The sequence below is a fragment of the Drosophila santomea genome, chromosome 3L (assembly GCF_016746245.2).
Source record: "Drosophila santomea strain STO CAGO 1482 chromosome 3L, Prin_Dsan_1.1, whole genome shotgun sequence".
Lineage (NCBI taxonomy): Eukaryota > Metazoa > Arthropoda > Insecta > Diptera > Drosophilidae > Drosophila > Drosophila santomea.
The window spans coordinates 19,538,062-19,565,200 of record NC_053018.2 but is presented as its reverse complement, the minus strand read 5'-3'; the positions used below and the strand labels follow the sequence as shown (position 1 = coordinate 19,565,200).

General features: G+C 42.8%; 3 protein-coding genes across 7 annotated transcripts in view; 2 read left to right on the top strand and 1 right to left on the bottom strand.

Moving 5' to 3' along the window:
- LOC120450645 (IQ motif and SEC7 domain-containing protein 1) overlaps window positions 1-18,048 on the top strand; it is a 41,295-nt gene extending 23,247 nt beyond the window's left edge. For 2 of the 5 annotated variants that reach the window (XM_039633799.2, XM_039633802.1), the window contains exons 2-6: window positions 11,444-11,995; window positions 13,369-13,829; window positions 14,592-15,892; window positions 15,955-16,792; window positions 16,948-18,048. In XM_039633799.2, coding sequence (XP_039489733.1) covers window positions 11,444-11,995; window positions 13,369-13,829; window positions 14,592-15,892; window positions 15,955-16,792; window positions 16,948-17,402 — 3,607 coding nt within the window. In that variant the 3' untranslated portion in view covers window positions 17,403-18,048. Of the gene's footprint in view, window positions 1-1,628; window positions 1,864-6,379; window positions 7,381-10,714; window positions 10,915-11,443; window positions 11,996-13,368; window positions 13,830-14,591; window positions 15,893-15,954; window positions 16,793-16,947 lie in introns of those variants that run through there. The other 3 variants (XM_039633800.1, XM_039633801.2, XM_039633803.2) reach the window with 3 other exon arrangements.
- Window positions 8,480-8,868, top strand: LOC120450646. The gene has a single exon (XM_039633804.1). The coding sequence runs from the start codon at window positions 8,564-8,566 to the stop codon at window positions 8,810-8,812; it is 249 nt and encodes an 82-aa protein (XP_039489738.1). The 5' UTR covers window positions 8,480-8,563; the 3' UTR covers window positions 8,813-8,868.
- Window positions 18,049-18,283: 235 nt separating the features above from the next.
- LOC120448359 overlaps window positions 18,284-27,139 on the bottom strand; it is a 56,195-nt gene continuing 47,339 nt past the window's right edge. Inside the window, exons 4-8 of the mRNA XM_039630327.2 lie at window positions 21,762-22,020; window positions 21,435-21,679; window positions 21,135-21,362; window positions 20,916-21,067; window positions 18,284-20,838 (exon numbers count right to left, since the gene is read on the bottom strand). Coding sequence (XP_039486261.2) covers window positions 18,904-20,838; window positions 20,916-21,067; window positions 21,135-21,362; window positions 21,435-21,679; window positions 21,762-22,020 — 2,819 coding nt within the window. The 3' untranslated portion in view covers window positions 18,284-18,903. The remainder of the gene's footprint in view (window positions 20,839-20,915; window positions 21,068-21,134; window positions 21,363-21,434; window positions 21,680-21,761; window positions 22,021-27,139) is intronic.

Sequence of the window (27,139 nt, the reverse complement as noted above, 5' to 3'; positions counted from 1 at the left end):
CCACAATCGATATACCCTCTACTGGGGGTATTGTCGATCGGTGATCGCTTTTGTAGAACATTCTAGGGTGTTATATCGGCGGCAATTAGCTGTGGTGTTTTCGTTTTTCCAAACTATCTATTCAAAATCCCATCTACCAGTTTACGCAGTTTTCGCAAATGGTCTAAATTTTTGGTGTCTTAAAAATAATTACTATATTTATACATGTTTATTCCATTTAGCGATGTATGTTTTATTAAATCCAACGTGATCGCTATAAAACATAAGTTTTAAGGAAGTTGTATCAAGATGAGATATAACAGCTAAAATGTAATGAATAAAGATCGGCTTACAGGGTACTAAATCTTCGACCTTCCAACCCAGAGACCATCTTTCATGTTTTGTTTTTGCCACAGCACACGCTTTTAATGCAGGGTCTACCTGTCCCTCTCCCTCCTCCACTCGCTCTCTCATTTTCTCGCTCTGCTCTCCTGCAAGTTGCAGCAGCTGTTTTTTCCATTCTCCGTGAGCCGAGCTTTGCTCTCTGCGTATCTTATTATTTTTTTTTTCAATTTTGAGTTTAGCTTGCGATTGTGATTGGATGTGTGTGTGAGATGCGGTCGTTTGCATATAAATTTACACCTCTTTACGACTGTTTTTCGATTTATGTGTGTGCGTATTTCGGATCTGTTTTGCAATTACCCAATTTGACAATGGAGTCAAGTGGGAAAAACACTGTTTGCTCAGGCCCAGCGTTGGAAACTTTTTCAAAACGCTTTTAGATCCGAGTCGAACTCATTTTCGTTCGCTTAAATATGCAAATATCGTGGATAATTGAGCGGCTTACTTTCTAGAAGCTGCTGCACTTCAACGGTGGGTTATATGGCGGGTTATATAATGACAATTAGACCCACTGTGACAGCACACGTCAACGCTTATGAAAATGTGAGAGCTAACTGCAGGTAAGTGCACAGGTGTGTGCGGGGCCGAAACTCATATAGAGGTAACTAGTAAATGTATATACATTGTTTCGCTAGTTCTGTACCTTTTTCATAAGTGAGTTGTTTTCAATACTGGGACCTATACTTGTAATCGCTAAATAATACAAATAGTAGATTTAATTTTTATTTATGCGTATATGCTATCAATATTATTAAATTTGTACTTTTGGGTATATTGATTCAAGTCTTATTTTAAAATTACAGGCACTATCTACAATAAATCAGTTTTAAAAATTGTTTCTGAACAGGCATTTTATTTTTGTTACTAGTAGATAATTACAGCTTTGAATTTCTTTGTAATAACAGTAGAAGACAGCTTATTAAATTAGTGGTCAAGGGAACAAGTTTTCTGTATGCATGTTATTTTAAAATTTTGATCTTTGAAATCAGATCAAGTGGAAAATAACAGCTTAGTATCCAGAGTATTCAAAATAACAACAATATTAGCCAGTGTTTTAAGTGGCCCACAAACTTGGCCAATAGGCAATAACAAATACAAATGCAAACTCAGCAGCGGTAGCAGCAACAAGCTCTCTTTCCACGCATACACCTGCATTTTCCACCCCACTCTCTTTCTCTTTCTTATCTCTCTGAACTCGAGGCTCTCGCCGCAGTTTTGTTTGTGGCTCAGTTTCATTCAAAGCTTCGAGGAGGCAGCATTCACGTCGCTTGCTCGCTCGTTTTGTTGTTTTCCGTTCGATTACACCTTTCTCAGTCGCCGTTGGCAGCGCTGCCCGCTTCGCAGTCGCCGATCGTGTGTGTTTCAATATATACCAAATATATTGTTTAATTAACGCAGTGTGGCAAGCGAGTATACGAATACGAAAAAATAAATATTTGAAAAAGTATTTTCAATAAATTGAATGAAAATTTAAATTTGAGTGTGAGTGCTAATCGAGAAGAAATCAACACAATAGTTTAAACAAAAACGCAAATTTCCCAACACGCATCACCACTATTTGTTTATTAATTTGACATCGCTGTCACCGTGACATGCCACAAAAATAAATCAAAGAAAAACACAATAAAACAAAACGGAAACAAGCCACAATTTTTTGATGTAAAAAAATATATATAATTAAAGAGAAAACCGCCTTTCTCCAAGCGTCTAGTGTATCACAAAAACAATAGTGCCGCCACAAGCAAAAAAATACAAATAAAATAAAAAACAGTAGCGGGTGCAAGGGGGAGAAAGAGGGGTTTAGAGAGCGGGATCGCTGGAAAGAGCGGAATCCACGGCCACTGCCCCGTTACGTTTCGGCAAACACACAAAAACAAAAACTGAAAAATCCGAAAAAAAAACACCTCATAAATCGCGTGTGTTTTTTGTATTTCCATGTGTGGATCCAACTGGAAATTTCTATTATTCTGTAATTGAATTCGAAGCACTTGCTTCGGCAAGATTTATTTTCAAAGTCGAAAAAAGCAGGCATTCCTGGAAAAATCCGCCCACGCTGACCGTCAAAATCGCTGAATCACTTCACTGATTTAGCATAAAGCCAGCTGTAAAGCGGTTCACCTTTTGAATCATCCTTTGTTGGCACTTAAAATGCAACACTTGTAAGCACTTCAAGTGATTTAAATGGTTCATAAAGATATTTTAAAAGCACTTAGAACTTCTTATTGTGTCTCACATCTCATTTGTTAAAGAACAATGAAAATGTTGTTTAGAAGAGCACGAAAGTCTTCTACGAAGTATAAGCTTAGTTTTCAACTAAAAGTATAAGGCAAATCCTAATTTTGAAGAAATATAAAAAAACCCAATTGGAACACTCTTTTCTGGAAGTATCTCACGAACTGAATAATATATATCTATTCCTATTGGAATAAAACATTTAGTTTAAGAGTATTAAACGTTTTTCACTCGTTTCGAACGGTGTTTGGTACTTTATTTTCGAGATCAGCTGATTCAGTGAGGTAAACATTGCTTGGAAAGCCAAAAGCCTTTGATCCGATTCAATAAATGTTGAATCAGTCTTTGAACTCTCTCTTGTCTTTGCTCACTCTCTTATCCCGTTACCAAAGAAAAGTGTGATGCATTTTTGATTTTGAATCACTTTGCTTTTGGTTTAAAGATTTTTGTGTGACGTTTGCTCTTTCGACTGCAGTTGTTGGCTCTTTGTGTTGCCTTTCGGCCAGGCTTGTATAATCGCTTGCCACCCAATTACGCTGCGTCGCCGCATTCAATGTTTGTTGCACATTGTGTTTCCACTTCCTCTTCCGTTCGGAGAGAAAACGGAGACACTGAGAGGGAGAGAGAGAGACAGAGAGCGACTGGTGCCGGAGAAAGAGAGGGAGTATATTCGTGCTTTTTGTTACGTCCGCCGTTACTAATGACACGAATGTGAATAAAAGCATTGAGCACGGGCTGTCCCTCTTCCTCTTCTTCCGCAAACGCCCCCCATCCCTAAAACACTGAAAAAAACTATCATGATTACATGGTAGTACTACCTAATTGCATTTCAAAGTTTAAAGAAAAATTGATTTCTAAAGCACTCATGATTTGAATATATTTTATGAATTTAATGAATTCGAGAATATAATAATTTTTCCGCTGCATAAAACTCTCCAGTTGTTTCCCAGTATTTGGTTTAGAGCGAGAGCGGAGCGCAATGCGAGTAATTATAAATTAAATAATTATACAACACAAGCAAGAAAACAGCTTTGCAACTGATTGTGGCTGCCGACGCAGTTGTTTTTTCCCCCACCTGCAATCGCCGCTGCTTTTGCTGCTCGTGCAGTGGAACACCTGTAAAACAAAGGCAGCGCTATCTGCCACAATAGATGCAACTCTTGCAACCGAAAGCAATCTAAGCCAATGTCGATGTCGTGCTCCAGAGCGGATGCAGCTTTAGATGTAGTCAGCAGAGCCCCAAAGCTCTGTACACATGGCATATACTACACAGTGAATGCTCTCAAAAGTCCACTTTCGGAATACAATTAAAATTTATAGCGACAGTAAACCAAAAAAGAGAGAACTATATTGTCGATTCCCTCAACTACTACATACCCATTTCTCAGCTAGATGGAGCATGGGAAAATAATTGTAACTTTTTAGCCAGATCGACTCGGATAGTAGTCATGCTTAAAAATATATATACTTTAGAGGGTTGTTCTATCTGCTACATACTTTTCAACGAATTAAGTATACTCTCGGCGAGTAGTGGGTATGCAAATTTGGCAGGAAAACGTTTTTGATACATTTTATTAGACATAACCAAACTAAATTTATGAAATGGAACCTGTACAATCTATTAAAAGGAAACAATAATAGAACAATTACACTTGAGTAAAAAATAATATTAATAAAAGAATATTCAAGATTGCCATTAAATTTGATATGTTCTTATGGAAAATTCAATTGCAATGGCTTAAGCCATGGCTAATTTAATTATAATTTTGATTAGTTTTTTACCTAAAAATAGTTCTTTCAGAATACAGAAACCCAAGCCTTTACTACCAAGTTCTTTGAATGTAAATTACCTCCTATCTGCCAATTAACCAAAAACCACTGCACTTTAAAGTGAACCAGAAAGCCAACACAATTTTCGTAAAAACTTTAAAACAGCGAAAAACTTGTTCAACAAAATTGCAATTACAAACAAAAGTTTCTAAGAAACGAACGAAGCACACAAAAAAAGAAAAACAAAAGGGAAAACAAGTTGGGACTGTTCTAGTCACAGCAAAACACATCAGCAGAAACAACTAGAAAAGCCACAACCACTAATAGTTGCTAAATAACACAAATATTCAGCTTTTAGCATTAGGTTGTTCTTTTTGTGAGCTTGTGATTTGTATTTTCTTGTTGTTGTATTTTCTGTACTTTGTGAGTGGGCCCCGGCAGCAGCAGCATTCTAAGCGATTGTGATTGAGAACTCCCCTGAAGCGTTTGCACCCGTACACATATTGGCAGTAGGCGACTTGTTTTGGCCAATAATTCCATGACTTGTTCCAAGGCTGGGCCCGAGTCGTGAGATTAAGCGAAATTCGTTTGTTTGAACAGCTTTTTACTCGATTCATTCGGTTCGTTCGGTTCTTATGGATGGTATATGGTGCGAATGTATATGTACATATATTCCATATGACGAAACACAAAAACCAGAGACAGTGGCAAGTGTTGTCACAATTGTAACAGAGATGTCTCGCGATCGTTTTCAAGCTCTTGAGACTCTCGAAAAAGGTTCTTGAACTTTACGACGAAATATATATTTAAAAAAACAAAAATCCACTCTTAAGAAAGTGTGGGGTTTACGGCCCGAGATTTCCATACATACATATTTATAACCATATAGAGATCTTGATCTTGGGACAACAACGCTCTCATACGTATGCCTGTGCGGGGTGTATTTCCCTTTCTATTCATTGTTTTCATTGCGAATTCTCACGCACTTCGCAAATAAACCTCATATGATTTATGATCACGCGGCCTTTGCCTTTGTGTGCAAAGTGGATCAGGTCAGTAGATTGCTAATCAGCTAATCCGATCGTGGGTGATCTGAAATAGTAAAACTAAACTTGGGCACACTGCCAGGTCCACTTTCCCAAGGCACGTTTTTGGGGCCTTCAGTGTGTCTGGATCAATGTGGAATATGTCGGAATATATCGGAATATATCGTAGTATGTGCAACTGTCTGCGCTTGGTGCCAAATCGATGTTGTTATGTCCGATGTCTGCGTGTCTGACATATTCAATTTGAATATTGTTTATTCACCAGTCCCGCTTCCACATCCACTTCCACTCTCTCTGGCCTGCTGTTTCGCTTTTTTCCTCATTTTTTCAGCCTGCTTCTAGTCTGCAGTTGACAACTGGCGGCTTTTACTTGCGATCGCCGAGCAACGATCAGCAATCGACGTTGACCCACAAAGCAGAACAGCCGCAAAGTTGATTGAATGCGATTGCAGACTGTAAACTGCGACTCTCTCATTGGGGCTTTAATAAACAAATACAGTTCTGTTTTTGCAAGTATCATTCGCCACCCTGTGGGTTCATCTCAAAAAGTGCTGTGTGATAGTTCAGGTTGTTGGTTCCAAAAATTACTTTTTAAAGTGGTGCATACAAGTACGTTCAAGAAACAATACATGGTTTTCTGTCAGTAAATTTCAGAGATTGATGCATCTAACTTCTGCATCTAGCGTGGTTATCTAATGATTTAGTTAAACAAAATCCTCAAATTAAGTAACTGCTGACTCAGTTGGAATTTAAAATTGCTTCCAATTAAAATGTTTTGACATCTAACGACAGCCCATATATGTATGTCAACTTAATTAATTCCATAACTATCCGTATTTGACGTGTGATTCATGTACAAAAGGTGAATCAATGCAGTTGAATGAAGCTAAATGTAAAGACACGAAATTCGAAAATGGTATAGAGTGTATACAACGATTCTTAGGTAACTTTTGGCTATCTGGGGTATACAACAGTCTGTAAGTTTCCCGAGAAACTTATTGTTCTAAGTGATCTGGCGCTCTCTCTCTTTCTCATAGTTTCATATATTGTCAAACTGGCTTTCTAACCCCGACAATTGCCAGTCATAAAGCGTGTTCTATGAATTGTTTTTATGACAAGCGCGCTTTTTGAAGGGCACTCTCAATCGTTGTCGTTTCGAAACGCTCGCTCTTTACGGGGCGTATACGCAATACGTGAAGAACAAATGTGGTTTTGACTAACGGAAGTGTCACGGTGAACAAATTGCAATTATTATCAAACAAAATGCTTTATCTTAGGCTAAAACGCTGACTTTGAATTGTGACCGAAATAGAAGTAAAAAACAAAAAGAATGTAGCCGCGCGACGCGACTCTTGGAATTCCAAAACTAAACCAAAGATAAAATGGCAAAGAATGATGCGCAGCCGCTCGTAAATAAATTAATACACCCAATCAACAAAGCAACGAAACGACAAGAAAACAAATCAATTTGCAAATGAATAACCGAAAGTAACCAGCCAAAAAGCGAACACAAAGGGGAAATTCCAATAATAATAATAAAAAACACAATTGCATGTCGACGGTGAAGGCGAAAGTAAGAGCCGTTGCCCCCTTTCACCCTCCGAATCGCATGAAGAATTCCACAAACCACAATGTCCAGGTGTGACAACCACAAATCCCGCCGCCAACAGCTGCCCGTTCCGGCGCCCCTGTCCTCCTCCTCGTCCCGCTCGCAAGGACACCACCACCACATCCATTCGAGCAACTCGGATCTGGGCGGCAGTGAGTCCTTCCTGCAATATTGCAGCGACAGCGAAAAGAGGCCACCGCCTATTGTGGTGGTTGTGGGCGATGGCAGGAGCCGGGTGCGTCGCGTGGTGCGCACCGCAACGCGGCACGTCACCGTGGTCAGTCTGTCCACCCGGCACAAGGAGACCCAGACGCACACCTCGCACCATGTGACGGCTGTCAGGTAAGCTTGGGGCTATCCCAATCCAGCTGTGCAGACACTTAAAAAAACTACGTTCGATTTCTGGGATAATAAATAAAAGTTAAATTTTGTTTGCAACCTTGATGCATTCATTAAAAATGTGTAAGGCAAATTAAACATGTTAATCCCACCATGCACGACCAAAGATATGTAAAAAGGTTTATTGCTATCACCATTTGAATATTTTAATGTGATGAAGTGGGATTTGCAAAAATATAATATGTATTTTGTTTGTTTTTCACTTGTTGTTCCACGTTTATGGGTTTTAATAAAAAATTTATGTGAAATAAATATATTATATTATATTTTGTAAACCCAGTGTTAAAAATCAGTTCAAAAAATTTAGTTGACAAATTTCATATATTGACAGATGGAAGTGCGCATTATATAGGCAATATAAATTAGCTTACAATATATCTGCACATCTTTGTTTTAGGGTTTTGAAAAATGTGCTTCTTGTTCAACGAATTCTGGGTAATCCGTTTCCTGCCAAATACATTTTTTTTCGAGTTCAAATATTTGTTCCAAGTGGTGGGCTTATCGCGCCCATTTGTTATTATCCGTTATCTTTATAGGACCTCCACATTGTTCTTGGGTCTGCTGCTGTTTTATGGGCCGACTATTCTTGGCCCAGTCAGCGAGTATCGGTGGAGATAAACCCGCTCAATTATTTATTAATACGCGCGGTATCGGAGTGTACTGTAAATATTTATTACTGGACGTTTAAGTCTTTGTTTTTATAGAATTCCTTGAAGGAAATGTAATTCGATTTAATTATGTGACGGCGCTACTGGTACCAGTAGAGTATAATTAAGCAAACATAAATGTTCTGAGAACTTAGGGTTTTTTAAAAACCTTAAATAATAAACATCATGGGTTTGAAACTTGTCTAATATGGGCTGTAAATTCATGTGGAAGCTAAGATAGGCTACCCCTACAAGTCAGCAAACAGAAAATGTGGCATACATATAGGCTTAAGATTAAGTACATGCGATCCACATGTAAAATTGCTGAGAATTACAAAAACAGTAAATGATATATAAATAGAATGTATAAAATGTAGTATATGATTTTCCAGTCAAGTTTTATTTATTTTTGTCTAAATTTTGAACAAGTTTTTGGCTGTCACCTGGCTCTCATAGACTGAAAAACTAAAAAAAAAGGAATGACAATGGAACTATTTGTTCGGCACAACCTTCAAAAGGTTGAACAGCTTACGACCTTCGAACTGAAATATTTCCTTATTATCTACGCCATCGTCGTCCTGATGATCCTGGGTGTTCCACTGGCTTTCTTACTTCAAAGCAAGGGCTCGGCAAGCGAGAGGGATCGTTTTCAATTGGAAGCCAATCGATCGCGCGACAATCCACTGAGGGGACAAGCCCGGCGACGAATCCGGGATTCGAGTGCCTAATAAGCTTTTAATATTGATGTTGATATTCATGGAAATACATTGAATGCGGCGCAGCAGCGGTCTGTTTGTAGTTTTTCTAGTCTCAAACCCCCCAACCCCAAAGTGTCTGGCCCGCTTGTGGCACACTCCATAAACGTAAAGCCCCCTTTCAAAATGCACATAAACCCGAGAACCCGAGAAATCTAATGTAAAATCAATAATAATTACGCCGAGTAGGCCATCGGCGGTTGGGTCACGTCAACCGATTTGGACACTTGTTGCATACGAAAACAGGAGGAAGTCCGGTGCAGTTTTGGCTCGCGAGTGCCAGCTGAGATACAAGATACGAGCTAGGGTACACGAGATACTCAGATATTCAGATACTCAGACAGATACACAGATACTTGTTGGGATGGTCAAACAGACGGGCAGTCTTGAAAATTTAGCTCCACCATGTGCAACGTGCAACGGCAAACAATTAGGGCGACGTGTGGCAGATGTTTTTCTTTTTCGAAAGCAGGACTCTTAAAAAATCAGAGGGTTGCGGGGAGGGGGAAGTGGCTACAATAACAAGCCAGTTCGGCAGGCAAAACTACCTGCCGTTGTTGTCCTTTCAGGAATTGAAAAAATGTATACGTACATCCCAAAGAAACCCATGCAAAGCCACGCCAGGTGCAGCTGGAAAACTGGCGAAAAGAGTGTAGAAGAGATAGGCAGCAACAAGGATGCCCCTTTCAATTTTGTGTTTTCGTTATCCTTCGGCTTTCCTGCTGATCCTGTTTTTGTCCAACTCTCGTCTATAGGTGCAAATATGCAGCTGCCCTCGAATTTTTCAATCGATCTTCTTCTGGGATGGTCCCGCTGCGTGAAGATTTCTGGTAGTCATTCGTATTGCATACGTAGATAATGAATTAGCTGGGATTTTCTGGCAAATCGAATTACGATTTCCAAGCTAAGGGAAAATCAATATAATGTTGAGGTGAATAGATTAAAGGAAAATAATGTTCTGTGGCCTCATGTTGTGGAAATAAATGATTTAATGGCATAACGAATCTGTTTCAATCTCTTAAACAAAATTCAAATCGAATGTATACATGCGTTACTGATATTCGCAAATCAATATATTCTGAAAAAAAATCTTCGTAAATCAGGAGATTAGCACAAGTTCAAATGTTCTTGTACCTCTGCTTTAACTATTACTTCACTTTAGTAATTTGGAGTTTTCTTCAATTCATCCCACGCAAATTCTACATCCTTCAGATATCACTGCCAAACGTTTCCTTAGCTATTTCCCCAATTGTTGCTTCAATCCAATAGCTTTGAGGATCCCTGTGCCGATCAATATGTTTGTCATCGTGGGCTAATCACTTCCCTCACTTTCCTTCCAACATATGGCGGGACTCTCTCTCTGTCTCTCTTTCTTACTCTACCTGTTTCGCTGTCTCGTTTCAATAATGGATCCTTTTACGCTTAGGATTTCTATTCTTTGAGTTAGGGGTAGTACAATTGTTCTTTTTGGGTAACCCGACGAGGGCAACACAAAACAGATGCATTTTGTGTGGGATTCGGCGTATACGTATGTGTAGGATGATCACCCACACGCACACACACACTAATTTAATGAGCCATGCGAAACACGTTTTTGGAGGGAGCGAGATGGGTAGAGAAAGAGATGGGTAGACAAATATACAAGAAGTATCGCTGCCGACGCGCTTGCGCAGTTAACTTCTTCCTCTACTTTGGTGGATCGTCGATCACCTTGTCGAGCGGTCGTCGAATGCTCGGTTTAGTTCAAACGCGAGCATCGCCGGGATCGGACGTTACCTTGGCCGACTATATACAACCTATATAGAGCTCCCTTCCGCCGGGATTTGGTTTTTTTAGTGCTTCCCCTGTCGTCCGAGCAAACGACCGAAATTCAATTTGAATATCATTGTAAAGCGATCGCCGGACGCGTATTAATTAACGATATAGCGGCGATATTGAGATTCTCTCAGTCCATAACTGTGTCACAATGTGTCTGTAGAAAGACCACACCACCGCCTAGTGCATAAATCTTGAACGTTTTGTGATATTTTCCTCATCATGATCATTTGCATATCGGGTTTTATAATTGGCGAAAGGTAGGAACCCATTGCCTGACCCAGAAAACGAAAGTTCTCCAATCGTCTACATAGATAAGCAAAAACTAAGGCTTGGTTTATTTATAAAAACTGGAAATTCCTTAGATGCCATGTTGATATGAAATTAAAGTACCTTCTTTAGGTTACCCTTGATTTGTAAGCTATTTGGATGTGAATAGTTTCGTGTGGCTCTCAAGAATAAGTTGATTTATATTGAAAGAACTGTTTTATTCGGTATAAATATAAATATATATAAATATATGTACAAGAAATATTTTTATATATTTATATTTATACCTAAATACAATTATAGTGTAATGTCTAAATTAAACACCGATTACTCTTGACTCAAAAGCCGCACTTGTGCTTTGAATGTTTGCTTATCAATTTCGATAGTGAAGCTTGATAAAGCCATTATTTATGCCTTAGTTTTGTCGGTAGAAACGGACTGTTAAAACGTAAATTAGTTTAATTCAAAACTTCAATTCAAGTTGTGTTCTAATCAGTGTCCTCGTCTTTCCACTTGCAGCTTTCCCCAGAAGAGCCTGGAGCGAAGTGGTTCCACCCAGTATGAGCTGGCTGGAGCGCAACAGCCGGGATCAGCCAACGCCTCCACCTGCACAGATAGCGGCAGTGTTGGCGGCTATGTTTACCTGCAGAATCACTACGCCCCCGGCGCCCACAGCTCCTCAGCCGCCATCAACTATCCTGCGCAACAGCATCCCCAGATGGTCTACCAAATCCAGCAGTATCCCACGTGCCATCAGCAGCAGCAACAGCAGCACCTCCAGCAACAGCAGCACTTGCATCAGACCGGCGCAGGTCACTACATGCAGGTCTCGGCGACGGGTGGTGGCCAGTATCATCATCACCACATGCTCCACGGGCACGGGCATCATGCCCACCATCACGGTGGGGCGGTGGTCATCGCCGGCAGTGGTGTGGGCACTGGCCTGGGATCAGGAGCCACCAGCGTGATCATGCAGCACCAGCAACAGCAGCAGCAGCAACAGAATATGCACAAGAAGAACTCCATCCGGAACGGCGGAGATGTCCTCAAGCGAACTCGAGCTCAGTCGGCGTAAGTATTTCCTCCGGGGATGTTGACAGTTTGGGGTGCATTCAGCTAGCAATTATGTGCAGTCGGATAGTAAATATTTGGAGGGACAAGGGAAGATTTCCGGGAACCGTTCTTATCAAAAAGTATAATTTGGGCGGATAATTCAGAAGGTTTTTTAAATACTATTTTATCGAAATGTGTACTTTATAAGTAGAAAAAGTAGAAAATAATGATAAACAGATGGTTCTATTTTTAATACGGTAACCAAATATTATAGCATGACTTCAGAAATATTATTGAATAGATAAGTCAAATCTATGACTTTATTTTTAGACCCACATTTTTTGTTCTAGAAAAAGTGACTAAGCTAAATCAATTAAATTAAATTTATTAAATCGGAGACGTACACTTTTCAGTTTTCAAAGATATGAGCAGAAAATCAGCAATAAACTTATTCACAGTTTTGTTGTTATCAGCTATAAAATATTTGCCATGATTAAAAATTCATTATCTCGAGAATGTGTACTGTATACAAACAAAAAACGAACGGCAATGCTTACATTTGATTTCAGTGCTTAAATTTTCTTTATTTGAATTTGGGAATGAATGTACTCCCTCTTAAAGAGACAGTTTTTATTTTGGCATTAATTGCATGATTAAACCATTTCACCATTTTTGTTTAAACAATCCATCAAGCTGAGGGTTAGCAACAGAAGCTCGTCTGCTTATCTAATTAGTTATCTGTGAAAAAGTAAAAGTGTGCCTCCGGGGGATTGACCATTCGTCAGCTGAATGAGTTTGAACTTTGCCCGCTCGTTGAGGACTTGAAAAGTCATCATTGGATATACAGGTGGTATCTTAGATTAGGAGCCGTCACAAGATAGCGACGTCCTTGCAAATATTTGTGCTACTGCAGTGCATCTTCTCATGTGGGTCGAGGCAGCTGCATAATGTCTAATTCGGAAAGTTCTTGTTGCTCGATAGTTTGCCATTGGGGGAATGTCCCAGAATATGTTTTCAAAACAATCTTTACAGCGCCGTGATGAGTAATTTTGACTGTCTGCAGATGGAGTGGAGTATCGATCGAAAGTAACGATTGCTTGTGGCGCGAGGCATACAGCAATAAGCAATATTATTGCCTCTCGAGAGGCGAATGTTAATCAGGTCGATAGCCCAGAGGGGCGACAGTGACGACGCCAGAGAGAATTGTATTTCAAAGATACTCGTGCGCTATCTTATCGGGCGGGGCAACAAAACATTCGGTCTCCGGCGTAGACTTTTGTCAGTTATTTGCAAATTTCCAGCCAAGCAAGCACACATCGCACCATCCATTCCAACACACCGGATGCCTCCAAATACTTATCGGATATATCTTTTCTCATCACCCCCAACAGCTACGAACTCTCACAAGATCTGCTCGAGAAACAGATCGAGCTGCTGGAGCGCAAGTACGGCGGAGTGCGAGCCCGTAACGCAGCGGTCACTATTCAGCGCGCCTTCCGTCACTACATGATGGTCAAGAAATTCGCCTCGATCACGGCGATGGCCAAGGCCGAGAAGCGTCTAAGCCGACGGATGGTGGTCACAGCCAGTAGTCTTGGCTTGGCGGAGGAGGGTGCCTCCTCCTCGTCTGCCTACGGGAGTGCCACGGAATCTCAGCTCACCGAGCAGCAACAGCAACAACAAGCGCAGCAGCAGCAGCAGCAGCAGCAACAGCAGCAGCCACGTGTCACAATCATGGCGGGTCCGGCGGGAGCAGCTTCTCCGGGTTTATCCCGGACGCCACCAACGCGCTCGCTTTCCATGCGGGAGCGACGTCAGCTGGACTGCAGTCCCATACCGCGTAGTCAGTCAGGTGAGTCAAGATAAGGGACGTCTGCCACCTGGATAGCAAATAGTGTGACGAAACTTGCATCAGCTAGGTCATTTATTTTCTTTGCAAGTTAAAGACTAAATACAGGTATTGAGACCTAAGGTTTCGTATAAAGATTTTCATTTTAATCCTTAAGATTTCAAAAGGTTATATTACTTAAATGCAAAGGCAATCGTTTCGCATGAAATCTTAAATGCAGTCCTCAGTGCTGTTCATTTTGTCTTGAAGTGTTTTAAATACTTAACAATTCGCCGAATTTGCTTTGAGTTCTGGGTTTACTTTATCTGTTGACCCTTGAGGTGACTTCAAAATAAATATAAGTTAAACGATCTCAATGAATTTTACAACGTTGACTTGAAGTGTACGTATACAATTAACTGTAATGTTAAATGTTATATTTTCAACATTCAGAAAAAACATTATCTTTATGGTCAAATACGCCATGAATAAACAATAATTGCGTCTTAACCTTGTTTTATCAAACACAAATAGATATGTTAAGCTTATAAGAGAGGTATTTGGTCTATAGTCAAAAGAATGTTTTTTGATCTTATCAAAGCAATCATGATTAACTTCTTTTAGAATTGAGATTACCAATAATATATATTCAAACTACACGTAAAGTGTAAACAAACCGTTCAGAAGTGCTATCTTGGAAGTTACTGGTTTCAAAACACTATTATCCATAGGGCATAAAATCGTAATACGTTTATAAGCATTTGACTAACATTTTCCTATTTGCAGGAGCGTCTCCCGCCTCCATATCGAGCTCGACAGTCAGCACATCGGCTCTAGCCTCACATCCACATGTTAATCTGCTGCACGCGGCAGAGCCACATTATTACAATGCCCAGGCACTGCCTCAGGGGGCTGCTTACTACACTAGTTACCATGGATCACCGCACGACATAAGCTATGCCAGTTCGGCGGACACCTCGCTAAATGCCTCGTGGGTAAACACGAGCGGCCACTCCCCGCACACGCCCTACTATTCGGCGGCCCAGATTTATATGCGACCCAAGGGCGGCAGCACCACGCCCACGCCCAGCTGCAGTGGCAGCACAGGGAGCGGCAGTGGAGGCAGCGGGAGTGGCAGCAGCAAGAAGGTGCCTCCGGAGGTGCCCAAACGCACCAGCTCCATTACGGCACAGCAGCAGACACAGCTTCTTTTGCTGCAGCGCCAGACACCGCCACCTCCTTCGCTGCTGAGGACGAATGGCCTGTGCAAAACCGCCGAGAACGGCAGTCTGACCTCCGTGCAGAGTTCCGGATCGGATTCGAGTGTTACCTCAGCGGAACGCAACCTAAACAGCGATTTGGGCTCGGATCGCAGTAACTCACCGCATACATGGAAACGAGGAACAGCCCTAAATAGTTCCCAGCAGTTCTCCACCCACTCGGCAGATTCAGCGGGAGCGGTGTCTGGTGGAGGAGTTGGAGTTACTGGAGGGGCCGGTGTTTATGCCGCTCAAATGCAGGCCGCCGTTGCAGCAGCTACAGCGGCAGGAGGAATACCACCAGCTGATGACCATGCCATCTCCTCGCACACGAGTGCCGCTCAGTATGAGCAGCATGAGCAGCAGCAACACGAGCAGCAGCAATTGCAAGCGGCAGCTGCAGCTGCAGGAGTGGCACAAAACTACAAGATGTCTGAGACGATACGCAAGCGACAGTATCGCGTTGGACTCAATCTGTTCAACAAGAAGCCGGAGAAGGGCATCACCTATCTGATTAGGCGAGGATTCCTTGAGAATACTCCGCAGGGCGTCGCTCGTTTCCTTATCACCCGTAAGGGTTTGTCCCGGCAAATGATCGGCGAGTATCTGGGGAATTTGCAGAACCAGTTTAACATGGCCGTGCTCAGTTGCTTTGCCATGGAATTGGACCTCTCCGGGCGGCAAGTGGATGTGGCTTTGCGAAAGTTCCAGGCCTATTTCCGCATGCCTGGAGAGGCTCAAAAGATTGAGCGGCTCATGGAGATCTTCTCACAGCGCTACTGTGAATGCAATGCAGATATAGTAGGACGACTGAGATCATCAGATACGGTGAGTCTAAGAGCTAATTTTAATTTGGTACGATCTCTAATTTATGTTTTCTTATTTTAAAGATCTTTGTCCTGGCTTTTGCCATCATCATGCTGAACACGGATCTGCACACACCCAATCTAAAGCCGGAACGTCGCATGCGCGTCGAGGACTTTATCAAAAATCTGCGCGGCATCGACGACTGTCACGACATCGACAAGGACATGCTGATGGGCATTTATGACCGTGTCAAGTCCGACGAATTTAAACCCGGCAGCGACCACGTTACTCAAGTGATGAAGGTCCAGGCCACTATTGTGGGCAAGAAACCAAATCTAGCGCTGCCCCATCGTCGTCTTGTCTGCTATTGCCGACTCTACGAGATTCCTGACGTGAACAAGAAGGAGCGACCTGGTGTGCATCAGCGCGAGGTCTTCCTGTTTAACGATCTGCTGGTCATTACCAAAATATTTAGCAAAAAGAAGACCTCTGTGACGTACACATTCCGCAACAGTTTCCCGCTATGCGGCACCGTTGTCACCCTTCTGGACATGCCCAACTATCCGTTTTGCATTCAGCTCTCCCAGAAAGTGGATGGAAAGATCTTGATCACCTTTAACGCCCGCAACGAACACGATCGATGCAAGTTTGCCGAGGATCTTAAAGAGTCCATTAGCGAGATGGACGAGATGGAGTCGCTGCGCATTGAGGCCGAACTGGAGCGCCAGAAGTCGGCGCGCAATCGAGCACCTGGCAATGCGGAGAATCGTGACAGTGGCGTGGCCGATGTGGAGGTCTGCCCATGTCCGTATCAGCCAGGATCCCAAGCAGCTGGTGAACAGGCTCCAAACTCCGCTGATAACTCGCAACAGCTGAAGCGCAGTGCGCTGAGCAACAGCCTTCTCGACATGCACGAACAATGTGAGTTTACCTCATTATACGTAGCAAAAACGCTTAGAGCTTAAGCTTAAGTTCAAATGTGATTTTTAATTTGTTAGAAAGCATGTATTGTTTAGTAGTTGCTTAGATTAAAGAATCTGTAGACTTTACTGACTGGTTTTTGTATCACCTTCCAGTTGGCAATGAGAAACCTCAGCGTCGTGGCAGCGTTGGCTCCTTGGACAGCGGCATGAGCATCTCGTTCCAGTCCACTACAACCTCCAGCGCTTCGAGGGAAAATGCCGCTGCCATTGCGGCCGCAGCAAATGCAGCTGCAGCAGCCAAGATGCGATTTAACATGCCGCCAACGGCAGCGATTGCCGCGCCCAGCAATGTATATGCAGCGCCGGGAATGCAGGCGTATACCCACGCCAACTTTGTGCAGCAGTCACAGGCCGCTTACATGTTGCAGCAGCAGCAAATGCTCCAGCAGCAGGCACAAATGCAAGCTCAGGCACAGGCACAGGCCCAAGCACAGGCCCAAGCTCAAGCTCAGGCGCAGGCGCAGGCGCAGCCGCTTACAGGCCGAATACCGGGTCGCGAGCGAAAGGCATCGCGGACGGATGAGAACGGACGGTCGACGGAGGTCTAAGTCATCTAATGTACATTTTAGTTATTGAGCAAAGCGATAATTATTAAATATATATAGCATATTGAATGAAATATCTGTATAATCCGAATCGAAACGACCCGAACGCCATTTTCTTCAACACCTAACCCACACACAGCGTACGAGTATATAGTGAATTCTTAATGTTCCTTCGTTCTCTGCTAATATTAGTGTAAATAAATTAAACATTTGTCAGTTTTACACTATCTACACACTAAAAATAAGTTTCTAAAACTAATTGTATATACATCAACATACTATAATACACCCACAATCTATGAAAATTATTCTCTAAATATGCATATGTATTATTGTATAACTCTAATCTTCTCCAGACACTGTAACACCAATTTACCCATGGGCATCTTTATGCCCATACCCGTTTTGATCTATCCCTTTACGAATTACAAAAAGCGATTGGCGAATGTAGTTTGATTAGCATATACTAACAACTCTACCCCGATAAGTGCGCGCTATGTATATTATATATTTGTTTATCCTACATTTTCTCTGTGTAACTAAAAAATGAAGTTCGTGTATACCGCGTGTGTGTGTATATACCCTGAATATTAATTTTAAAGCAATTAGCTATAATTATTCATATTTATAGAGCCAAAACTACCCAAAACCCAAAACCTAAAATATTAAATACGAATATAACAAACACGAAGTATATGAAAACAAAACAATATGTATATGAAAAAGCAAAAGACTTAAAAATTTCAATAAATGAAAAGAAATAATACCAATGATCAGTTGATCGTTTTTATTTATCTGCTGGGAGTTTAAATAATTTAGGTATTTGGTTGCTAGGTGAACTCGAATTTCTGAAACCCCCATGAAATGCAGAAAGAAATTATAGATTTACTTTAATATCGTTTTTATTAGTGATTCAACTTATTTTGTATTATTGCTGACTTTACTAATTAAGGCCTTGTACAAAAGTATTGTATTTCTGTTTTAGTGCTAAATTCTAGGTTCGTAGTACATCTCTGTTCTCTTGCGGTTCGCGTCAGTATAGATAGGATTGCATTTTGGGCGTTGTTAGTATAAACAATTATTTTGAATAATGTACACAAAAGTAAGGATGATAACATAGCGATTTTGTGGATTTTTACATAAATCGGATTGCTTAAACAGAAGCCGCTTGGCGGTGTCTCTCTGGTTGAAAGCGAAATACGAACTGGCATATGAAATAATAAGCATTAAAATTAATCTAAACGTATTTTGGCACTGTAAATTAAAGATTGCTTCCGATAAAACCCTAAAGAAAGATACATACAAATTGCTGCTATCGTCGAATGGGGAAATCAAATTGTAATAAATTACACAAGATTCTTGCCAAATGCGGACAGTAGATAACTCCTATCTAGACCCTAAGATCTTGTCGTTTGATTAAGCTAAGAAGCTAAGAGGCTAAGATGCTCCGAAAAACCCACAGCGATGATCTCTGTTGGGGAGGAGGAGATGCCTTTTCTCTGGCCTAGACCATTCCGAAGTCGGTGCAAACGGATGCAGTTGGTCCTGCCGTCGCTGGCTGGTTGTTCTGCTGCTTCTCCTGCGAATTATTTGCCACCGCTGCCGCCGCCGCCGCTGCTGCCATGTTGAGTTCCACCAGGGTGTCGATGCTGTTGAGGCTCACACCCTGAAGGATCTTTCTCGCTGCCAAGGAGGTGAAGTTGAAGGACAAGTCGGTCAGACTGGGAAAGTTATAAAGCTCTTCGCCGCCGTTGGCCAGTACGCTGCCCATTCCTTGCTCCAAAGATTCCTTGGTCAAGCTGAGTCGTCTATCGATGGCCTCCTTATCAATGGACTTATCATTCGCCAGATCTTTTAGAGCCAAGTTGGGCTCACTACCCAGTGGATTGCTTGATTTGTGTAGCAAATGAGCCAGCGCCAGTTCATCGCCATTCATAGAGCACTTCTGCAGCTGACATACAGACTCGTAGCACAGATTCTTGAGGTCGGTACTACTGTTCATCATCATGTTGTTGCTCTGGGAGGCACCCACATCCTTCGAACTCTTCTCGTAAAAATGCAGGTTGCCCACCGAGCCGGCAATCTCAAAATCCTGCTTGGCCAGTGCTGCCAGTTTATGAGGAGCATCCGCACTAGGCGAATTCGGTTGGGATTCATTCTTCAGCACGTTGTTCTTGTACGCAATGCCATTGGTCAGCTGGAGGCACAGTTTTCGACTGTTGTTCATGGTGGCATCGTTATTGGTGTTCTTGGCGTACTTTCCTCCATCATAAACAGGGGTCTCCGGTTCAGGAGGACACGTGCTCTCTGGGGAACACTCACTGATGAAGGATATGGAGTCGCAGGTTTCCGAATTGGCCTCCGTTTCACTAAGTGGCTGCTCGGAAACAGTTTCCGGCTTAACAGGCGTGGATGTGGCCACTGGAGCAACGGAAGTCTGCTTGGACAGGGTTTTCTTGATGATCTCTCCCTTCTCGTTCGTCATCGTCTCATTGTTGATGATAAACACATTGGAGTTCTCCAGCATCTTGCCGTTCTCCAGGGTAATGACACTCCTTACCGGTGAGTTTTGGACAAAGATCTTGGTGCTGGGTATGCTTTGATTGCCATTCGAGGTGGTAACCTGTAGTGTGATGGAGTTGTTGCTGTTGGAGGTGGTAACACCATTGCTTCCACTCGCCGGATAAATTTCCTCCATGATGCGACTAGGCGTACTGGCTCTTTGTCTCTGCGCCTGTGCTTCGGCCACTCGTGCCCGCATGGCCTGATGACGTGGTGTCCCCCGTGGAGAACCGTTTAGCAGAAGAATCGAACGAGAACTCCCATTGTTACTGCTCGATGGTGGTGCTATCACCGCCGTGTTGGTGGAGCATTGCGAGTCCAGACTAGAGTGGCCGCTGGTCTTTTGGCTAAAGGACACCTTGCCGCTGTCAATACTCGATGGACCGCTGGCGAGCATCGAGGTCGTCTTGCAGGACTCGAGGCTCGAGGGACCACTGCTTTGCAGGCTCCGGTATGTGGCCTTGTTGTCCAGGCAACTGTTAATGATCAGTCCGTCCGTGTGGCGCTTGGCCGCCGTCGCCTTCAGCGTGGCGGATCGTGATGGCGAGCTCTCGAAAATGTGTTTCCCAATCACCGACTTCTGTGCCGTCTTTGGCGGCGTCGGTGTCACAGATCCTCCGTGACCATGACTCAAGCGCGACGAATGATTGGTCTTGGCCGTGGTGGCCGGAATCGACTGCGTGGAACGAGGTAGCGAACTGCTGCAGTACACCGGCGATCGGCGGCGGATGGGCGAGCAATCCCTGGAGGAAATCAGAAACGTCGACTCGCTGGACATGTGGCGTCGATGGCGACGGGGCAACGTCGAGGAGCGCTGGCTCAGCTCTGAGCCGTCGTAGAACGTCGAGTTGGACAGCGTGTGAGCAACGGGCATGTCCTGTGGATGGAACATAAGGAAGGCGTTAGTACTTTGAAAATGTGTGGCCCACTACTACTAAGTCACTAAGGTCTTACGTGCTCGGCCGTTTGGGTGCCGACGCTGTGGAGGTGAACGGCTCTGGTGTTGAACCACTCGGCTGGAGGGAACTGGGCCGAATAGGTCTCTATCTGCCGCTGTTTGGCTCGACCGCTGCGTCGGAAAAGTCGTGAGAGCAAAGATCCTTTTTCTTAAAAGGGGAAAAAGCCGTTGAGATAGGTTCTTCATTTTTTCATTTTTAAGATTCCTCAACTCACTGGGTGATGACGAATCTGTGCTTTGGTATTCCGAGCTGCTGCTGTCCGTGGTGTTGAGCGTTTGGGCGTAGGTCTTGGACAGACTTCGCGTGGAGGCGCAGCGTTGCAGGCGCTTCGAAGAGCCAAAGAGCCGCAAACTGTGCCGGCGTTCCAAGCTGCGCGGGGTCGGAAACGATGCACTGCGTCGCTTCGCCGCCCTTGGATAGATGATCTTGTCATTGGGATTGCCTGTTAGTAATTTATTGATCGATTGCAGATTACACTGGCTGATTTAATTGACGTGGATATGTGTGTAGTTACCGCCACAGATCACATCCGCCAGATTCGTTTGGATGCACTGGTGGGTGAGGTCGCCGTCCCGCTCCGTTGAGATTTCTCCGTAGAGAGAGTGCAAGGCCTCGGAATTGGACATCAGCATTGTGCGTGCCTCCTGGGGAACCACATCATCACCGTGCTGCTGCTCCTCCTCCGCCAGGTGACCATAGGCTAGGCTGCCATTCAACTGGTGGTGATTGCTGCGCGGCCTCGAGCGACTTCGTCGGCGTCTGGAGAGGATTGGTATTTGGTCAATGTATTTGTATTACCATAACGTTCAAAATATATATGTATTTCATTAGGTAAACTAACTCTGGTGTGAAGATGAAGTATCCCTTGGAGGTCTGGTAGATCTTCTGCTCCTGCATCAGCTGGGCGAGGGAGTCGTAAATGACCTCGGTGGCCGGCGTGGTCATGTGTGGGAATCGGGCGCCCAGTTTGCCGCGCACATGCTCAATGGTCGCCGACTGGCCCTCGGCGGTAAGGTCCATGATCACATCGCAGAGTGCCTCTGGAAGCGGCGTGAACTGTCCCTGAACTGTTGGCGTCACAATGCAATCGTCAATGTCACCTGGAAAATGTCAAGGAGACAGGTGGTATGGTCAGAGAAAAACCAAAAACAAGTGCAACTGGCCTGCTTATATGGCTAATCACCGGACGAACGACTGCCCCATTTGGTCACCTAAACTGCTCGCATTTTTTCCAACGAAATCGGCTTTTCATTTGCTGGCATTTTGGGTGGCCACCTGGGAGAGTTGCCTTGACTCGCTTGGCATTTGGCCACGTTCGATTGACGGGGTAATTAAACCGCCTGAATGGAGTTTTACTTTTTAGTTATGACCTCTCGGCTGCCCGGAGGTCATGCGAGGTCTGCTGCGAAATGCATGAGTACACACGTCTTATAAAATTGAAAATACAAATTCAATTTTCATTTTTTTAAAGTTTAAGGTACAAATAGGTATGAAGAAAATCTAATTCTGGTACAGAAAGGTACAAATTGTATTGATCTTCATAGCATATGTGGTATATTCCTTACATGAAAACTAATCATTAAGGACTATACAACAACCTGAACATATTACCAAAGCTGAAAACATTTTTCCGCCTGTAGTTGCAGCATCAGCTACTGGCGTCGCCTTATATGGTCGGCGCATCGTTCACGCGGCGTATACTTAATTAAAACGCTGTAGCATCAGCCAGAGAAATCAAAACAAAGAAAAGAGCTCTGCACACCTTGCTGTCGTTTCATTATTATTTTTACCTGCGGGTGCCGCATCGTGCCCGTAAATAAAATGCGCCTCCACAAACGCTTCCTACTTGCAACTTAACCTCTAAAAAAGTGGCAAAAAACCAACGACAAGCTACGCCCCCGAGGCAAGTGCATAGTGGTGCATGCCTCAAAATTGCAATAATAAAGAGGGAGAGGATCGACGGAAACAGAGACAATGACATAAGACCAAGGCGGCTTGATGGCGGGAGGTGTGATGACTGCAAAATCAGACCAAGTGTGTGACGACCTCCGTTTTGGCCAGGCCAAGAGAGGCGGGCGCAGCACAGGCACTGACACAGGCAAGCCTCTTGGCCACAAACGTCCTTGCGGCAGTTGCATAATCAATTTTTCAAGTTTTCACTTTCCGCTGCAGCCTGCAGCTGTAAAATTACACAGTGAATAATGTCACCTAAATAGGTAAAGAAATATATTCTTGATAAAAGGTTTCTAAGTAGAAATGACTTATTTATTTATCAGCCCAAATATTTTTAGTTTCTGATTTGCCTACCATCCTTTAGCTTTAACTGGTGTATCCCTCTGAGGTCATAACCTTGATGCCTATTTTTGACGTATTTTTAACCTATTTCTCTCGGTGCACCAATACCCGGCAGCAATTTGCGTCAGCAGCCAGAGACAAAATAAAATGCCATGTGGGATGCACCGTCGTCAAGGACAATTAGCCGCCATATTCAACGCAGTTTGCAGTTGGTTGCTTTGCGCTAGCAGCTTGGAAGTTGGCAGTTGCAAGTGGTTAGTTGTGAGTTGTGAGCCTTGCAGAAAAACGGAAAAACAGAGAAACAGTCGCCTGAAATCCGCCTTTCCCTCTCACTCGCACTTTCACAATTTGCAAATTTGCTAAGCGATTAATCTTTGGGCCGCATTTGCGGCATCTGTGTTGGGCGTCACTTGGAGCTGCACTCAATCTCCATCTCGCCAGGCCCCAAAAACATTTGTTGTCCACCACTTACACGGATGCACTCCCTTTTTCGCCAGCCGAACAACCCACCAACTTGGCCTCCAGTTAAACTCGACTTGGGGATTTATTTGAACTGGCTTATCATCTGGCACACTCGCCTCTTTATAATACATTTCCCATTTGATTTCGCCACTCCGCAATTTGCCATTCGGCGCTGTTTGGCAGCAACGCCCTGATCATAAATTTGCCAGTAGTGCAGTAGCCAAATTGGGGCTAGATAAACAAATATGAAAGATGGCTGGGCAAACACGAGTAATATATGGATATGGATGGAAACTCTTGCGGCTTCCAGATGCCGCCAGTCATCCAAACGTTTGGCTTTCTGGCCAGAGGGGCGGACTTTGAAATGCTATTTGGCACAGGGCGCAGTTTCATATTCGAAGGCTACACTTATTGGGAAGGTCACGGTTTTAGACTTTAATTTAATATCGACTAAACTCCATATATGAGAAAGTCAAACCCATAAAAATGCAGCTTGAGATATTTGAATGTTTGTTGAAGCTTTTGCGAATGAAGTGTTTGACGTGGTACCTTTAATAAATACCATTTTTATGGGAACCTTTAAGGTTTAAATTTTAATTTTAATTTATTTAAGGCGTCCGTGACTAATTGGGCACATTTATTTCTCCTGTTATTTTAATTAGCTGTTCATTGCACAAGCATATAGCATCAATTTACTTGACTTAAAAGCTTTTTTATCTCATGCGTGTCATATTTGTGTGTTGCTATCAATTTTACTTATAAGGAATATAAATGCCAAAAACATGCTTGTACATCAAATAAAACATTTAAGTGGGGCTGTGGCTTGTTCTTACTTCTTATATAATATGAGATGCTTAAAAATACAACACGTCGTGATCTGAAATATAACACCATAGATATACCATTTACCATTTATATATCTATTACTGCTTTGGCTGCTGTATGTAAGACATATATGTACAGCTGCTATAGAAAGAAGGCTTTTGAAGAGTATGATGCAAATATGCTTTAGAAATGAGGTACTAAGGTACAAAGACACATGGGTATATAGACTTGACTGTTAAGCATTATGTATTGGATTTGATTTCAAGCCTTTTTGTGACATTTTCTGTTTATCCAAAGATTTACTTACGTATCTAATCTCTCTGCGCTTAATATAATTAATTTAATTAAGTCCATTAACTTATTTTCTTTATTAAGTCCATTACCCCTCAGCAATGGCAGCATACAAGATGTGGTATTTGAATAACTTGCACCACACTCTTCCCACATCGAATATCTGGCCAAGATCAAGGCCTCTGCTGGGTTCCGACTGCCCCTCGAGCACGCGCAACCCACTTTCGATGGATTCGCTCTGTGGTTGGTTCGATATTCGTACCAGTATATATCCTCCGATGGGGGAGTGTTATATGCAATTTGTTCGGCTTATCCGTGGGCTGGATATTAGCCGGCGGTTGTTGCCACCCCGTTGCAATTAAAATTAATAAACGAATCGAAAGGCAGCTCGTGACGCCCCCGCTTTAAAACATAAGGCCAGCGACACTGGCATTATCAATTGGCATTTCATTTTGATTTCGGAGTGCATTTCTCCAAAGCCGAATGCAGTTTCTATCGCCGGGGACTTCGGCGTTTATCGATTAAGGAAGTGTTAATTTATTTGCTCCTCTCTTTCAGTTTGCTGCCCGACGGGCAGAAACAAACTGAAAACAAAGCTGGTTGAAGGGGGAAAATAGTAATAAATTGCCATCGATAGCCAAAAATTATTGATTATTTCGAAATGGACAGCGTTATAAGTTTATGATGCTGCCGTGGCATCGCTGGCGGTTATGAGATCAAACAGAAAATCCCCCACTGCCATTCCACTGGAAAAAGCTAAGCGAAAATGTGCCAACAACACGATGGGCGCACAAGATTTCCTCTTTATTTTTTAACGTTTTTTCTTTTTCTAATAATAAGAGACAGCCGCGAAGGAAAAAAAATCATACATCAAGATTATTGTTACTCGCGGCAATTGCATCACAGTAATGGCCAACAAAGCAGCTGAAGACAACAAAACAACAACAACAACAAAAACAGAAACAAAAAATGGAAATCGTAAGAAACATTTTTCATTTGCATAAAAATTCATTGCAACTACGAGTACAAGCGCTAAAAATGTTTGCTGCATGTTTGAGCCCCATGGGGCTTCGGGGGTGATGGGGGGTGATTGGGGGTGGATGCCAAGGAGGGGGTGGGCCTGCCTTTAGTGGGAGGCTGTGTGGAAAACAACCTTCAAGCTACAAAACACTTGACTCCGAAAAGCCAAAGCGAACAATCCGGGATCCGAGGCAACCAAGACTACGCCGCGTTGACGGCGCTTTGGTTTGATTGAACACAAGGATATGTGTCCGCCGGCTAAAATAGCGGCGAAAAATCGCAAAAGACTTGTGTAAAAAGCACAGAAAAACTTAAAAACTAAAGCAACAATAACTTAAGCCTGGGCAACAACAATTGCAACTGTGGCCACGCAACACTTTCACTCTACTTAAGACGGATGAAACTGCGGCAAAAAGGAGGCGGCTCCAGGAGGTCGAAAAGTTGTGGAAAATTGGCGGGGAAAAGGAGTTGAAAATCGAGGGGAAGTGGAGCGTGGAGAGGGGAGGGGCTGGGGCGTGGGGCAGGGACGGCAGGTTGCCTTTCAGACACCATCTATAAAGCGTTGGTGGGAAAAACGCGGCAATCGTTTTCACGTCTTTTTCATATTTATTATCATTTGCAAGTCTCGTTTGGCTTTGCTTCGGTTCGGTTCGGTTTTTGGTTTTCAGTTTTTTTCGATTCAAGCTGAAAAATGCAGATGAAGCTTAGGAGAAAAAGATTTTCCAGCTGCAGGCAGGAGTTTGTCATCTGGGACAAAGACAGTCTTTCGTTTTCACTTGGCAATTAATCAATCAGTCTAGGTAGTCAGAGTTTTTGCACCAAGCTAAAAATCAGTTAGTCAGTGAGAGTATTTTATTGTGATTTACAATTAGGAAAGTCGTAGGTGAGTCATTAGTTAGTTTTGGTTGTGTTTCAAAAAATTTAAAAAGTTTTAGACTAAGGACAATCTTTTAAATAATAATTTAATAAAGGTCGTTGATTTAGAGTAATAAAATTTTAAAATGACTTTTTACACACTATTTTTAGATACATGAAATGGAAAAACAAAACCCAAAAATATGTACTATGTTTTTGGTATATATATATACCTTATATATGTATATACCTTATATATGTATATAGCATATATATATACCTAATAATATTTTATATATTTTAGTATAATAGTTTCATCTCAATTAAAGCCTGATTTCCTATATTGCTCCCATTTCAACTGCCATTCCTGGAATGCATTTTTACATAAGGAGTCAGGATCACCACCCCCAAGACCGCCCCATTGTTGACCCACCTTACCCCTTTTCATTCCCCCTCTTCATCAACATCTGG

Coding starts and splice junctions, on each gene's coding strand:
- LOC120450646 (XM_039633804.1), top strand. CDS start 8,564: ATGACAATGGAACTATTTGTTCGGCACAACCTTCAAAAGGTTGAACAG.